Source organism: Vipera ursinii (genome assembly GCF_947247035.1).
Source record: "Vipera ursinii genome assembly, chromosome: Z".
NCBI classification, from domain to species: Eukaryota; Metazoa; Chordata; class Lepidosauria; order Squamata; family Viperidae; genus Vipera; species Vipera ursinii.
In genome coordinates, this window is record NC_139517.1 from 101,113,672 (window position 1) to 101,127,793 (window position 14,122).

The window sequence follows — 14,122 nt, forward strand, 5'->3', positions numbered from 1 at the left end:
GCCAAGCCCTCAGCTCCTAAATACTTGTTAAGCCAGGCATGTCAAACTGCCGGCCCCTGAGCTGGATGTATCATGCTGAAACCGTGCCCACCCCATTGCCGGCAATGGGGAAAAAGTCACGATACGTTGCACGACGTCACGTGATGTCGTGAGTGACATGCCTGTGTTAAGCTGATGATACAGTTGCAAGAAAAAGTATGTGAACCCTTTGGGATTATGTGGAGTTTTGCATGAATTGGCCATAAAATGCGCTCTAAACGTCATGTAAGTCACAACAATAGAAAAACAGTCTGCTTAAAATAATACTACACAAACATTAGCTGTTGTCATGTTTTAATTGAACATAACATGTAAACATTCACAGTGCAGGGTGGAAAAAGTATGTGAACCCCTAGCCTAATGACTTCTCCAAGAGCCAATTGGAGCCAGGAGTGAGCCAAGCTTGACTTCAATCAGTGTGATGATATTGGATGTGTTGCTGACAGCTGTCCTACCCTTTAAAAACAAACCTGTTTTGGGTTTACTGGTCTCAAGAAGCACTGTGATGTGAACCATGCCTTGCAGAAAAGAGCTCTCAGAAGACCTACGATCAAAACTTGTTGACTTGCATGAAGCTGGAAAGGGTTACAAAAGTATCTCCAAAAGCCTTGATGTTCATGTGTCCACGGTAAGACAGACTGTCTACAAATGGAGAAAGTTTAGCACTGTTGCTACTCTCCCTAGGTGTGGTCATCCTGTAAAAATGACTGCAAGAGCACAGCGCATAATGCTTAATGAGGTAAAGAAGAATCCTAGTGTCAGCTAAAGACCTACAGAAATCTGGCACATGCTAACATTTTTGTTGACACATCTACAATAAGGAAAACATTAAACAAGAATGGAGTACATGGGAGGACACCACGGAGGAAGCCATTGCTGTCCAAAAAAAATATTGCAACATGTTTGAAGTTTGCAAAAGAGCACCTGGATGCTCCACAGCACTACTGGCAAAATATACTGTGGACAGATGAAACCAAAATTGAGTTGTTTGGGAAAAACACACAACACTATGTGTGGAGAAAAAAAGGCACAGCACACCAACATCAAAACCTCATCCCCACTGTAAAACATGGTGGAGGGAGCATCATGGTTTGGGGCTGCTTTGCTGCCTCAGGGCCTGGACGGATTGTTGTCATTGATGGGAAAATGAATTCCAGAGTTTATCAGGACATTTTGCAGGAAAACGTACGACCACCTGTCCGCCAACTGAAGCTCCGCAGAGGATGGGTGATGCAACAGGACAATGACCCAAAGCATACAAGTAATTCAACAAAACAGTGGCTTCAACAGAACAGAATACGCCTTCTGGAGTGGCCCAGTCAGAGTCCTGACCTCAACCCGATTGAAATGCTGTGGCATGACCTTAAGAGAGCGATTCACTCCAGACATCCCAAGAATATTGCTACACTGAAACAGTTTTGTGAAGAGGAGTGGTCCAAAATTATTCCAAAACGATGTGCAGGTCTGATCTGCAACTACAGGAAACGTTTGGTTGAGGTTATTGCTGCCAAAGGAGGGTCAACCAGTTATTAAGTCCAAAGGTTCACATACTTTTTCCACCCTGCACTGTGAATGTTTCCATCTTATGTTCAATTAAAACATGACAACAGCTAATGTTTGTGTGGTATTATTTTAAGCAGACTGTGTTTTTCTATTGTTGTGACTTACATGACGTTTACTGTAGAGCGCATTTTATGGCCAATTCATGCAAAACTCCACGTAATCCCAAAGGGTTCTTCACATACTTTTTCTTGCAACTGTAAATCAGCATTCCTGTTAACTGACAAGGGGCCCGTTTCCCAGGCTTCAATCATTTCCCTGGTTATCTTTGTACTTCCATGGCCAACAATCTTAGTAGCTGTGAAATTAAATGTGTGTCCTTGTTCATTGCAATGTGAGGCTACTAATGAATTCGGGTCTCATCATCTGACAACTCCCTTTTGTTCTTGCAGTCTGATGGTTAGCTTTTTCCCCATCTGTCCTACATAGTTTCAGGGGCCATCCATGCAGGGGATCAGGTAAATTACACTAGAAGTATCTCCCACCTCCAAGTGATCCTTACAATGCATAATTTGTCCTCCTATGGTAGCCTCTGGGCAGTGTGCTATTATTGTCCACTTGCAGTTTTTGGAAGCCGCGTTTTGCTTCTAAAACGTATGGCAGGGTGTACCATATAATTGGTCTTTTACCTTCTCTGTTCTAGTTCTCTCAGGAAGTTTTTGCAATGGCTTCTGATATCTTTATTACAGGTCAAATAAAATATTCAGAATGAACATCCCTTTGAATTATCCTGATATCATCAGGATGGATAGGAAAAAGAACAGGAAGGATGCTGGATTAAAATAAAAAAAATAATTTAATTTTTAATTTTTAAAATTTAAAATTAAAAGTCACAATATTCCATTTAGAAATGTTGAATTCAGATTTGTTTCATATACAAAATTTGCAAAATCTGTCAAAACGTGATACACACACACATGGCATTTGCTCTTACAGAAAATATTGAGTGCAGTAGGATGTACGCAAAGCAGCCTGTTTATCAGGCCATTATTATGCTAAATCTGTGTCACTGTTTATATATACAGTAGCTTCAGGTAGCTTTAGACATCAAGGAAAAGAAATGTTTATACAGGAGGATTGATGGTAATACAGTTTTGCAAATATGAGCATGTTACAAGTGTAATCTTTTGAGTCATAAATTGGACAGATACAGATGTGAGTAAAATGTTCACTTAAGATAAAGGTTTGAACTTCAAGATAAAACATTTCCACTTAGAAAAGGAAATAGTTACAGAAAATAATAAAGATTAAAAGAATTTAAATTGATATAGAAAATAATTGTATTTTACATTCAATCTTTAGCTTGTAGTATTTTTTCTAATTATCAAATGAACAGCCAGAAATTAATCACATGCATTCTAGAAAAACATCTTTAACAGAGATTCCTCCATTTTTAAATCCTTATCAAATATTTAATAGTAATACTTTATCCTGGTCTTCAAAACCCTCCATACTCCTTTTTGCTTTGTTATATGTCTTTGAGCATGCCTTCTTTTTACCAGCTCCACTGATCATCTGTCCAGAGTGGCTGTTTTCTCACAAAACTAGCTTTATTATTTAGTGTTGAACAGATTTGTTTGAACCTCTCTTCAATAATCTGTCTTAGGTTCTTGGAATTTTCCTCAAAACTAATCTCTTTTGGTTCTAAATGCTTTGGAATAAACTATTATTATAAACTATTATTTCAATAACCTACTGTAAAGAAGCCTAGTACATATAAATGCATTTTCCCTAGTTTGTGTTTCCTTTTGTGTTTCCTTTTGTATTTCCTTTGTCAAAATACAGATTGACAATTTTTTCTCCTATAAGGGGGAAAAAACTTTTTTGTAGAAGCCATGCCAACTAGTTGCATCATATGTTGAATCCTGTCAAGTGCCCCAGCTTGGTTAGTTAGAGAAGACAGACTCTCGAATCCATTGTTAGCAAAAATACAATTTACTAAAGCCAAGTGGTTACAGAAGAAGCAAAGATGGATCTGGGATTTTCACGCCCAAAGCATATGGTTAATTTTTCCCTTGTTCCCACCTCCCCCCCGTTATCTTTCCAGTGTCCGATTAATAATTAATTAATTAATTAATTAATGATTAATTAATTAATTAATAATTTTATTTGTATACCGCCCTTCTCCCGAGGGACTCAGGGCAGTGAACAGGGCAAACATATAAAAATACAAAGGTACAAAAGTTAAAAAAGAATTAAACAAATGCCCAAACTAAAACAATAAATAGATATATTAAAAACAACAATAAAATCCCAACCTATCCCCCATTAGGCCAGGCCGGCTTGTTCGAATAAGTGAGTCTTCAGATTGCGTCGGAAGGAGCGAAGGTCGGGCGCCATCCGGAGCTCGACCGGCAACCGATTCCATAAATCCAGGGCGCCCACAGAGAAGGACCTCCCCCTGGGGGCCACCAGATGACATTCTCTGACCGGTGGCACCCTGAGGAGGCCCTCTCTGTGGGAACGCACAGGGTGGAGGGAAGTTGATGACGGCGCTAACTGATTAGGTGCTAACAAATTGTTTGGGTAACAGTCTTCGTGGGTTGGATGGTTCTGCATTCTATAATGTGACTGAAACAGCTGGTGGTTCTCATGGGACAGCATAGTGCCTAGTTTCAATTCTTCTCAGGCAATCCCCCCTTTTTCGTCCCCCTTTATACTTCCCCTGCTGAGTATGGCAGGCTGGTAGCAAGCAATGCATGGTGTAGTAGAATGGTGGTCCTGACATTCTGTCCCTCCTGAAAATGTCTAGCCCTAAAGGAAAGAAAAAAAGTAAGGATTAGTCAGTAGACTTATTTGAGTTTGTTAGGGTATTTGTTGTGAAATTGGCGGGTGAGGCAAGTTGAGCTCACATGGTGACCATCAATCCACTCTGTCTGAAGGGCAAAAAATCCTTCACTATTCTCGCTGCTTCATGAATCAGAAACAGGACAATTGGACAGACTACCTTGCAGTGGCCATGTTTGCTTTCAGCAACTCGCAGCATACCTCCACGAAGATGACACCTTTCCTGGCCAATGTTGGGTATCATCCTTGGTTTTTTCCCCTCACGCAGCTTGACTCATCAGTTCCTGCAGCTAATGACTATCTTGCCAAGTTACAGGCTGTCTATCAGTTGGTGCGATGGCAACTGGATAAAGCCAAGGTGGATTATAAAATAGTCGCTGATCAGTCTCAGCATGATATGCCAGCTTTGCCTGTGAGAGATCAGGTATGGCTGTCAACCAGGCACCTTCTATCAGACTGTCCTGTCAAGAAATTGGATCGCTGGTACCTAGGCCCTTTCCCCATCGAAGCTGTCATTAACCCGGTTGCCTATCGCCTGACTTTGCCACGCTTGCTAAAGGTACATCCAGTCTTCCACCGGTCCCTCGTTTCAGAACAACCGGCCTGTCTGCTCCGCTGACCAGAACATCCCCCACCTGAACCACATGATGGAGATGGCTCTTTTGAGTATGAGGTCACCATCCAAGACTCACGTTGGCTGAAAGGCCAGTTCCAGTTTCTGATTGAGTGGAAGGACTATGTAGTTTACATGGGAGGACGCGGCCATTGTGCATGCTCTTGCTATAGTGCAGGCATTCCACAATTAATTCTCTTCATGGTCACAGACAGATTTGTCTGACCCGGGGAAAGGGTCCTGCGGTGAGGGATAGTGTTGTGATCCGTTGGCTGACAGCAGAGCTAGCAACAGAGTCAGATGAGGAGGAGGGGGAGGGGGAGCCTGGGTCAACTTTGGAACCTTTGGAAGGTTCTGATGAGGAAGCAGAATCAGAGGCCGATGCAGAGCCGGGTCCATCTGTCTGCACCCAGGTGGAGAGGCTGCTGTCTTCAGGGTCTGAACTGAGTGAGGGGGAGGAACAGAAGGGGCCTCTCCCAGATGCGCACATGCACAGAGAGAAGAGGAGAGCAACAGAAGGCAATAAGCCGGCTCTCAGGGAAAAGAAGACGTAGATTCTAGGCAGTCCCTGCTGGGAAATAAATAGTAGAAGTTTGGGAGTGGCCTGTTGTTGCAGACAACCGTTTGTTTTCCTGGGTACATCAAGCAAGTTGGATTTCTTTGCTAGAATCAGGTTTGTTGGGACTACTTGCTCTGTATTTGAGGTGCCAACTGAGTCTCTGTTGTGTATGCCACCATAACACCAGGTGGCATTGGTCAGGCGACCTGATTGGTCAACCTGTCCAGTGGGAAATATAGGACACCGGGTTGGGTGTCACCTGGCTGGCGGGAACACGGAGCAACCAGGTTGGCTGACTTCAGGGGCATTAGTTACATATAAGGGGCACCAGGGGTGGGGGCATCCAGTTCCAGCATGTAATCAATAAAGGCATTATGTATTATGCTGTCTCCTCATTGTCTCCACGCGGTCGCCCACGCTACAACAGTCTCCCTGCTGGGAAGTAATAGGTAGTGAATTTGCTCATCCAGTGTGAACAGGGACTGTTTCTGCTTGGATTAATCCTTGAAAAGCTTTCTATATGGAGTTCTCAAGTGAACAGACTGTTCCTGCCCTGTGTCAGAATGGGAAAAGACTTTCCTTTGTGACTACTACTTTTTGGTTTTGTCTATCCAATGTGAACAAAGATTGTTCTTGTCCTGTTTTAATAAAAGAGGTTTGTTTTACTTGTGAGTAAGCAGTTTCTCATTACTTGTGAAAGCTGAGTTAGAACATATGTTTGTTGGTTTGTTTATTTGTGGAAATTTATATGGCCACCCAACTCATTCAGTACTCAGGGTGGCTTATAAAGATAAAAACTCAGTATAAAAACAATTAACAAGCAATAACTCCTCCCCCATTCTCCTGGTGACAACAATCAATTAAATAAGCCACTACATGGACTCCATTCCATTCTTGGGTCCCCAGACTTATTGGCAACACCAGATCTTTAGGGCCTTATGAAAAAAATGTCAAAGTAGGGTTAACCTTATCTCTATAGGGATGATGTTCCATAGAAGGGAGCCACCATGGAGAAGGCCCTTCTTTTTTTGTACTGTTAGATGGACCTTCTCAGCAAAGGGGACCCATAGAATTCCCTGCTTCCCACTTTAGTGGTTTGGGTGGATGTGACGGGAAAAGTTGGTCTTTCAAATACCCATGTAGGACTTTAAAGGTAACAACCATCACCCTGAGTTGGACGTAGAAGGAAATCAGCAGCAAATGCAGCTCTCACAGGAAAGGTGACACCTGTGCACATCTAGGCCTGCACAAAACCATGCGGATCGCTGAATTTTGAACCAATTAAAGCTTCTGGATAATTCTCAAGGGCAGCCCCATGTAGAATATGTTGCAATAGTTAACGATGGAAGGTGACTAGGGCATGAGTGACTGTAAGCAAGCAATTTTGTCTCGGGAAAGGGCTTCAATGGCACATAATCTGCAGTTGCGCTCAGGATCTCCTGGCCACAATTGCCACCTGCTCCTCAAGCAGGAGTCTAAGAAAACTCTGTGGACTAGGAATTTTGCAGGAGTCTAAGAAAATTTTGGGGCAGTGCCACCTATCCAAGATCACCCATCCAATGTTAATGTTGCTAATTATTCAAATAATGTAACACAAAAGAAATAATGCAAAATTTAAAATATTTTCTTTAAGAATCATATTTTTAAAATGCAAGGTAAAATGAATAATCTTCTTTATATTCCTGAGCCTCCATCAAAAGGTTATCCTCAGTTAATGTATCCTAGCCCTTTATTGACGTCAGCACAATTTGAAATGACCTACTGAAAGGAAATACATGTGCCTTCAGGTTACTAATAGATTTTTTTTTTAATTTGCAATTGTTTGTCATGGCTTTCTAATAGCTAGTCATTTGAAAGAAATAATAAATATTCTTTTATGGTGGTGATGGAGACAATTTTTGTGTGAAAACCCATGTTCTTACAAGTGTAATAATCCTGCCGAAGAACCCATCCATGCAGGCCTCTCCAGCGTCAAGCGGCCCAGCCTGTTCCTCCGAGCGCCTGCAGGGCCTTCTGAAAGGTCCATCCGCGCAAGCACGCCGGGAGCTGTTTGGCGGCTGGCGTTTGGAGCTGCTGGAATTCGGCGGCCTCTGGTGGTTTGTCCGCTTTCATCTGGGATGCCGGACCGTGGGGTGAGCTAACATGGCTGCCGGGCAGAGCATCGGGGTGGTCTGGTATTGTGGGGCCACCGCTCGTGGCCAGGCCCCCCTTGTAGTGTCGGGCCCACGGGGCTCGACACTGAGGAGGGGGAAATGGGTTTGATATATTGTGAAGTGATAGAGAAAGAAATTGGGACTGCCTATTGGTGATTTGCAGGAGAAAATCAAGTCAGTGTATTGAGGGAGAGATGTTAAGGTAGAATTTCGGAAGCTGTACAAATTAAGAGGAGGAATGAAATGGAAATATGTACCTGGAGTGTTTTCAGTAGTACTGAGAGTTGGGCTGACCCAAAGGGATCAGCTCCTCAGGCAGTAGTGATTGGAGAACTCCTCTTTAAAAGGCAACTTGGAGCAACTCAAAAATAATCACCATTTTTTGCAGGCTGATTACCGGCTGCAAAAGAGCCAAATGGTGGAACTAAAAGAGATCTTGGCTCAATTGAAGGATAATGTAGGAAGGGAAGAGGAATGGCAACAAAAGCATGCTGTGCAAAAATTAAAAATCTTGTGCAGACCTATACTAGGAATAAGCACCTAGCATTCTCTTGTGGAGAATGTAGTAAAGTAGGGGAACTGTGCAGACAAATAAAGCAACAATCTTGCCTGTTTAATAGGCCAGATCTTGATGAAACTCCAGACTTTCTTTTTTATAGGAAGGAGCCTTTTGAGGAATTATGCAATAAGGTTCCTCAGGCTTTAACAACAGTAGTGGAAACCCAAGCAAGGCATAAAAATGCCCAGAACCAGCAATGGGAAGAGTGGGAAAAAAACTATTATTCATATTCCTTTAACAGGAAGCGAGCAGAAATGGATTTATCGATCTAAGGGCCCTAAGCCCTGATCCCACCTCAAATGGACCTAAAGGCTACATCAACTCAGATTCCAATACTTTTCTGATCAAGAACCTGTTAGAAATGTTGGAGAGGAAACTAAAGAATGTGATGGAGCTGCAAGTAATAAAAGAATGCTGGGAAAGGAGAGGAGAAGACAACAAGAATAGGAATTTGTGGAGCAGCCAGGAGCAGAAAGTGGAGAAGATGAGCATGTTCAAATGTGGGTAAAGGTGAGAAATTTGGAAGAACACATGAACATGGGGTGGGGCTTCTACTATGAGTTTGAAGGAGTGGGTGGAGCAGTTAGAAATAAATCAAGGAAAGTATTGGTCAGAGGAGGAAAATGGAGGGAAGTTGAAGAAAAAATATTAATTGAAACATTTAACAGAAGCCTTAAAGAAGGATTCAGTCTTAGCTGTAAAGAGGGAAGAAGAAACCAAGCATCAGATTCTGAAGAAATTGTAATCTCAGACTTCGGCTTAGTCAATTTCTAAGGCTGCTCCACTGCTGTGGTAAATAAATACATGGGTCTTGATTGGAGGTATGAGGGGGTGAATTAAAGATTCTAAAGACATAAGGAATTCTGATTTATCCACAATGATCCTAAGCAAGCTCTGATACATACTGGAGCTGAAACTTTATTAAACACTTTCCTTTGGGTAAGCAAATCTCCTTTGCAGTACTATCTGCCTTACAGACCTCTGACTTTGTTCCAGAGGCTAACTGAACCCATCATGGCTAATAATAATAATAATAATAATAATAATAATAATAATAATAATAATAATAATAATAATAATAATAATAAAGTTGGAAGGGACCTTGGAGGTCATCTGGTCCAACCCGCTGCTCAGGCAGGAAACCTTATACCATTTCAGGCAAATGGCTGTCCAGTCTCTTCTTAAAAACCTCCAGTGTTGGAGCATTCACCACCTCTGGAGGCAGGTTGTTCCACTGGTTAATTGTTCTAACTGTCACGAAGTTTGTCCTTAGTTCTAGGTTGGACTCTGACTTTGTTCCAGAGGCTAACTGAACCCATCATGGCCAGTATGGGACACATATTAGTGCACAGGTCGAGATCACCAGGTCCCTTGCAACCCCGCCCACCAAACAATACTCCAAACCAAAGGTTGTTGAAACAGGGATCACAGAAAATATCTGCAACTTAGAGAAGGAAGATATTTTAAATGAATCAGTAAATCTTTTTAATAGCCCCATCTGGCCCATTCTGAAATCAGATGGGAGAATTTACAGTCTAGAGTATTTATCCACACCTGATCTGCTTTCTACCTCCATTCTTGAATAAAAGCATGAATTTTGGCTTTGGGTTTGGCTTACCTAAAATTTCATGCCCCAGACAAAGAAATCTGGTTTACTGGTGCAAGGACAGGTCCCAAAATATATCCTGTGTAGTTGTTTCTACCAGAGATTTAAATTTAGGGACTTGTCAAATTCTTACTGCATACAAGTGGCAGAACTACAGATTTCTTGATAGGCACATGCCTTAGTAGAGGTAACTTAATTAAAGGAAAAGAAACAGATTATTTTGGACTTACATAAAATGACCCATGAAGGAGCAGTGAAAACCTTGACAAATGAAAGTCAAATTGTAATGTGGCTCAATCAGCAGATCCTGGTTCAGAGGAGGAGGAGTTGGAACTGGGACTATCCAATGGGGAGGGCATGATCCCCTCCAAACAAGTGGATAATTCAGGGTCTGAGGACGGGGTAGTCCCAGGGCCGGCTGGTAGTGGGGAGGGGGCAGCCAACCAACCAAAGGAGAGCTGCCTGCAGGAATGCAGCAGTTGCAGAGAGCCAGCAGAGATGACAGACTCCAGACTACCTCTGATGAGGAACAGCTGCCTCCCCCATCCAATCTGGGGTGAGGAGAGCAGAGCAGAGGGAGACACAAAGGAAGTCAGTGAGACTGTGTCAACCATCCAAACAGTGAACTCAAAATCAAGGAATCTTTAAGGCTTTGAAGTGTCATAAAAGATAAACTTTTTCTCAGAACTGAAGAAGCAAAACCAGCTCTGCTTTTCCCGCACAAAAATTTGCCTAGTTAACAATAGCTTCCCTTAACCCCCACCTGTTATTCACATTGCCCAATCATATATGTTTGGTTTGTTATGAGAACAATCCACTTCTCTGTCAGTCACCTGCGTTACTGACCTTGGCATTCTTGTAGGCTCTCAGGATCCGTGGACGGCTTCTTTGAATCCAATTTTCTCCCTACACTTTCTAACTCTCTTCCCTGTATCTGTGGAAAGTTGACAGATTGCTTATGAGGAAGTAGCCCTACCCATCCTCATAAGTAACAGCTCGGGAAGAGTGATTTAATCAGACGCTGGGGAAAATTATATTTATCAGAAACACCTACTTGTTTTGATGTGGGTCTTCTTGGCTTTCATAGATTGTTTCTTGAACTTTGGATTGTTTTTGGATTCTGAACCTCAGACTTTGCTTGTGGACTTTGAACTTGGCTCTTGGCAGTGCTTTTTTGTAAAAGAAAAAGGTGCTGGAACTCACACATGTCATACAACCCGCCTTGGCTACCCTACAAGGTTCCATCCCAAAAAGGTGCCGAAACTCCATTCTGAGCGTTCTATGAGGAAAAAAGCCCTGGCTCTTGGACTTCAGACTCTTGGGTTGTGCATTGATTGTTGGAACTCTGGACTTGTGGTATTGTTACTTTCTTCTTTGCCTCATGGGTCACTTAGGACTTAGTTTATGGATCCGGGGTATTCAGACTGAGGGAAAACTGAGGATTGGGGTGGAGCTTCGCCAGCATCATTGGTGGGTCATTTGACACTGAGATAAGTGAGCAATAAACAGGCCCTATTTAATCTCTGCCTTGCCAGTGTAACTTGGATCAGAACAGGCAAAGGGATCAGCAGCTGGTAATCACCTGGAATGTCAATTCAAAACAGGAACTACTCCAAGTTGCAATTCCCATTATATAGATTGGTACATGGGACACAATTTTCTGGTTGCATGGAAGGCTTTTTTGAATGGGTGGAGATCTCCATGTGCAATAAAACTGCAGATACTACTGCAAGGTTATTGCTCCCACAGGTCCTTTGTCTCTGGGGCCTGCCATTCCACATTTCAACAAATAGGGGCACATCTTTTGTTAATCAGCTCTTTGAAGCCTTTATCCCGCAGTTGGAAAATTAAACACAAACTGCACATGACACACAGGGCCCAGAAACTCATCTCAAAGCTATCCTCCCCCTCTCCCCTGCTGCCCTCACCTTGGTTCTTCTGACCATCTCTCTGTGCTGCTTATCCCAGCATATAAGCCTCTGTTACTTAAAGAGAAACCAGCGGTGAAGCAGGTGAGGGTTGGGGCAGAGGGAACTATAGAAATATTACAAGATTGCTTTGAGTGTTCGGATTGGGGCCTGTTTAAAGAAACTGCAACAGATAACCAACATATTAATTTAGAAGAGTATGCCACCACTATGTCTACATATATTCAGAAGTGCATTGAGGATGTCCTTAAAAACTTTGTGGTGTGGGCTAATGAAAAACCATGGATGATACATAAGCTTTGCAAGATATTGAAAACACAGAATGTGGCTTTTAAATCTGGTGATATGCTGGTGCTTAGAATAGCTAGAACCAATTTGAAAAGCATCATAAAGCAGTAAAGCAAGCCCATTGTCAGAAAGTTTAGAACTTTATTCAGGACCTTTATGAACACCAGTAATATGTGGCAAGGCATCTAAGCCATTACAGACTAAGGTGATTTCATTGTGTTCTAAGGGCAACACGGATTTCTTAAATGAGCTGAACACATTTTTGGGAAGATTCAAGGCATCAAATAGGACTCCTGCAAGGAAAGCTGTGCCCCATCTTGATCAGCAAATGCTTAGATTTGATGTTACCTCTGTCTGGAGGACATTGTGGAAAGTTAACATTCTGAAGGCAGCAGGCCTGGATAAAATCCCCAGGCATGTTCTTAGGGAACATGCAGATAAATTGGCTTATGTTCTTACAGATATTTTCAACCTTTCACTGCAGCAGGCAATTTTAAGACTGCTATTATTTTGCCAGTGCCAAAAAACTCTTCAATTAAAAGGGCTTAATGATTATCATTTGGTTGTATTTATGTCCATCATTATGAAATGTTTTGAAAGTCTGATAAAGGACTTTATTGTATTGAGCCTCCCTCCAGCATTTGACTCACTTCAGTTTGCTTACCATCCAAATCACTCCACAAAGGATAGTATTTCCTCTGTTCTCCATCTGAGCTTGGCACACTTAGGGGAAAGAAATACTCATGTACGAATGCAGTTTGCTGGTTTGTTCAGCATTTTGATCATTCCTCAGTAGGCAAACTGGATTTTTTAGGCTTCAATATTTCTTTGTGCAACTGGATTCTTGATTTTCTCACTGATATGTGAGTTGGGACTAGTATTTTTAATCATTTTTTTTTTTTGAGCACAGGTTCTCCTCAGGGCTCTTTCCTAAGTCCGCTGTTCTTCACCCTGTTGACCCATGACTGTTGTGGAAGATTTGCTACCAACCATATTATGAAGTATGCAGATAATAGTGGGTGCTTACTGGGAGGAGGTAGAGGCTTTGGTGAAGTGGTGTAATAAAACAGCAAGGTTTTAAATGTAGGAAAGACAAAAGAGATCATTGCTGATTTCAGAAAAGGCAGGCAAAGCCATATTATATTATATATTATATGTGTATTAATGATTCAACTGGGTGTGCAGCTGATGAGCAGGTTAGTTTGGTCACTCAACAGTGAGACACTGGTAAAGTGAGCACAGCAGTGCCTGCATTTTCTGAGTCATATGAGAAGCAGTGGCGTAGCGTGGGTTGTCAGCACCCGGGGCAAGGGAAGTAATTTGCGCCCCCTAACCCGTGGATTTTAGCACTCGAGTCTCTTCCACTAGATTAGTTAAAGAAACCCTTACCCCCTAAGCACATGTATTGTTTGTTATGAAAATACTGATGTAATTAAAGTAAAATGCATCTAATGCGCCCCCCCCCAGATGTTGCGCCCAGTGCGGCCGGCCCCCCCTGCACCCCCCACGCTACGCCACTGATGAGAAGCAGTGGTGTAGCGTGGGTTGTCAGCACCCGGGGCAAGGCAGGTAATTTGCGCCCCCTAACCCGTGGATTTTAGCACTCGAGTCTGCCGCAGGGAGCCCCGCATCCTGGGCGTCCGCCGCACCCCACACCCACGCCTCCCCCGGGAAAAGGGGGAAGGTCCGGCATCCCCTCCCTCACGTGCGGCTGAAGCGCCGGGACCCGAGGCCGTGCCAGGAGGCGGGCGGCGCAGCGGAGCCTCCACTTCGGAGCCGGTGGGGGGGGGCGGCTGGGGGCGCCGCCGTCCCTTTCTTACCTCTGATGCCTGGAAGAGAGCGGGACCCGCCAGTGCAGCTGCCCGTCTCGCTCAGGCATGCACTGCGGCTGGCCGGGGCTTCCGCCGGGGGCGCATCGGGGTGCGGGGAGCGAGGGAGGGGGCCGGCACGACGCCCCGTGAGCTTGGCAGCCCTTGGCCGGAGCTGCAGCTGAGCCTGGAGCCGCACCAGCCCGCACCTGCTGCCCCGGG

The 14,122-nt window shown here is 43.5% G+C and overlaps 1 protein-coding gene across 1 annotated transcript in view; it reads right to left on the reverse strand.

The window, feature by feature from the left end:
* Window positions 1–4,106: 4,106 nt before the first annotated feature.
* Window positions 4,107–14,122, reverse strand: part of KIAA1217 — a 232,825-nt gene continuing 222,809 nt past the window's right edge. Inside the window, exon 19 of the mRNA XM_083376374.1 lies at window positions 4,107–4,353. Coding sequence (XP_083232500.1) covers window positions 4,348–4,353 — 6 coding nt within the window. The 3' untranslated portion in view covers window positions 4,107–4,347. The remainder of the gene's footprint in view (window positions 4,354–14,122) is intronic.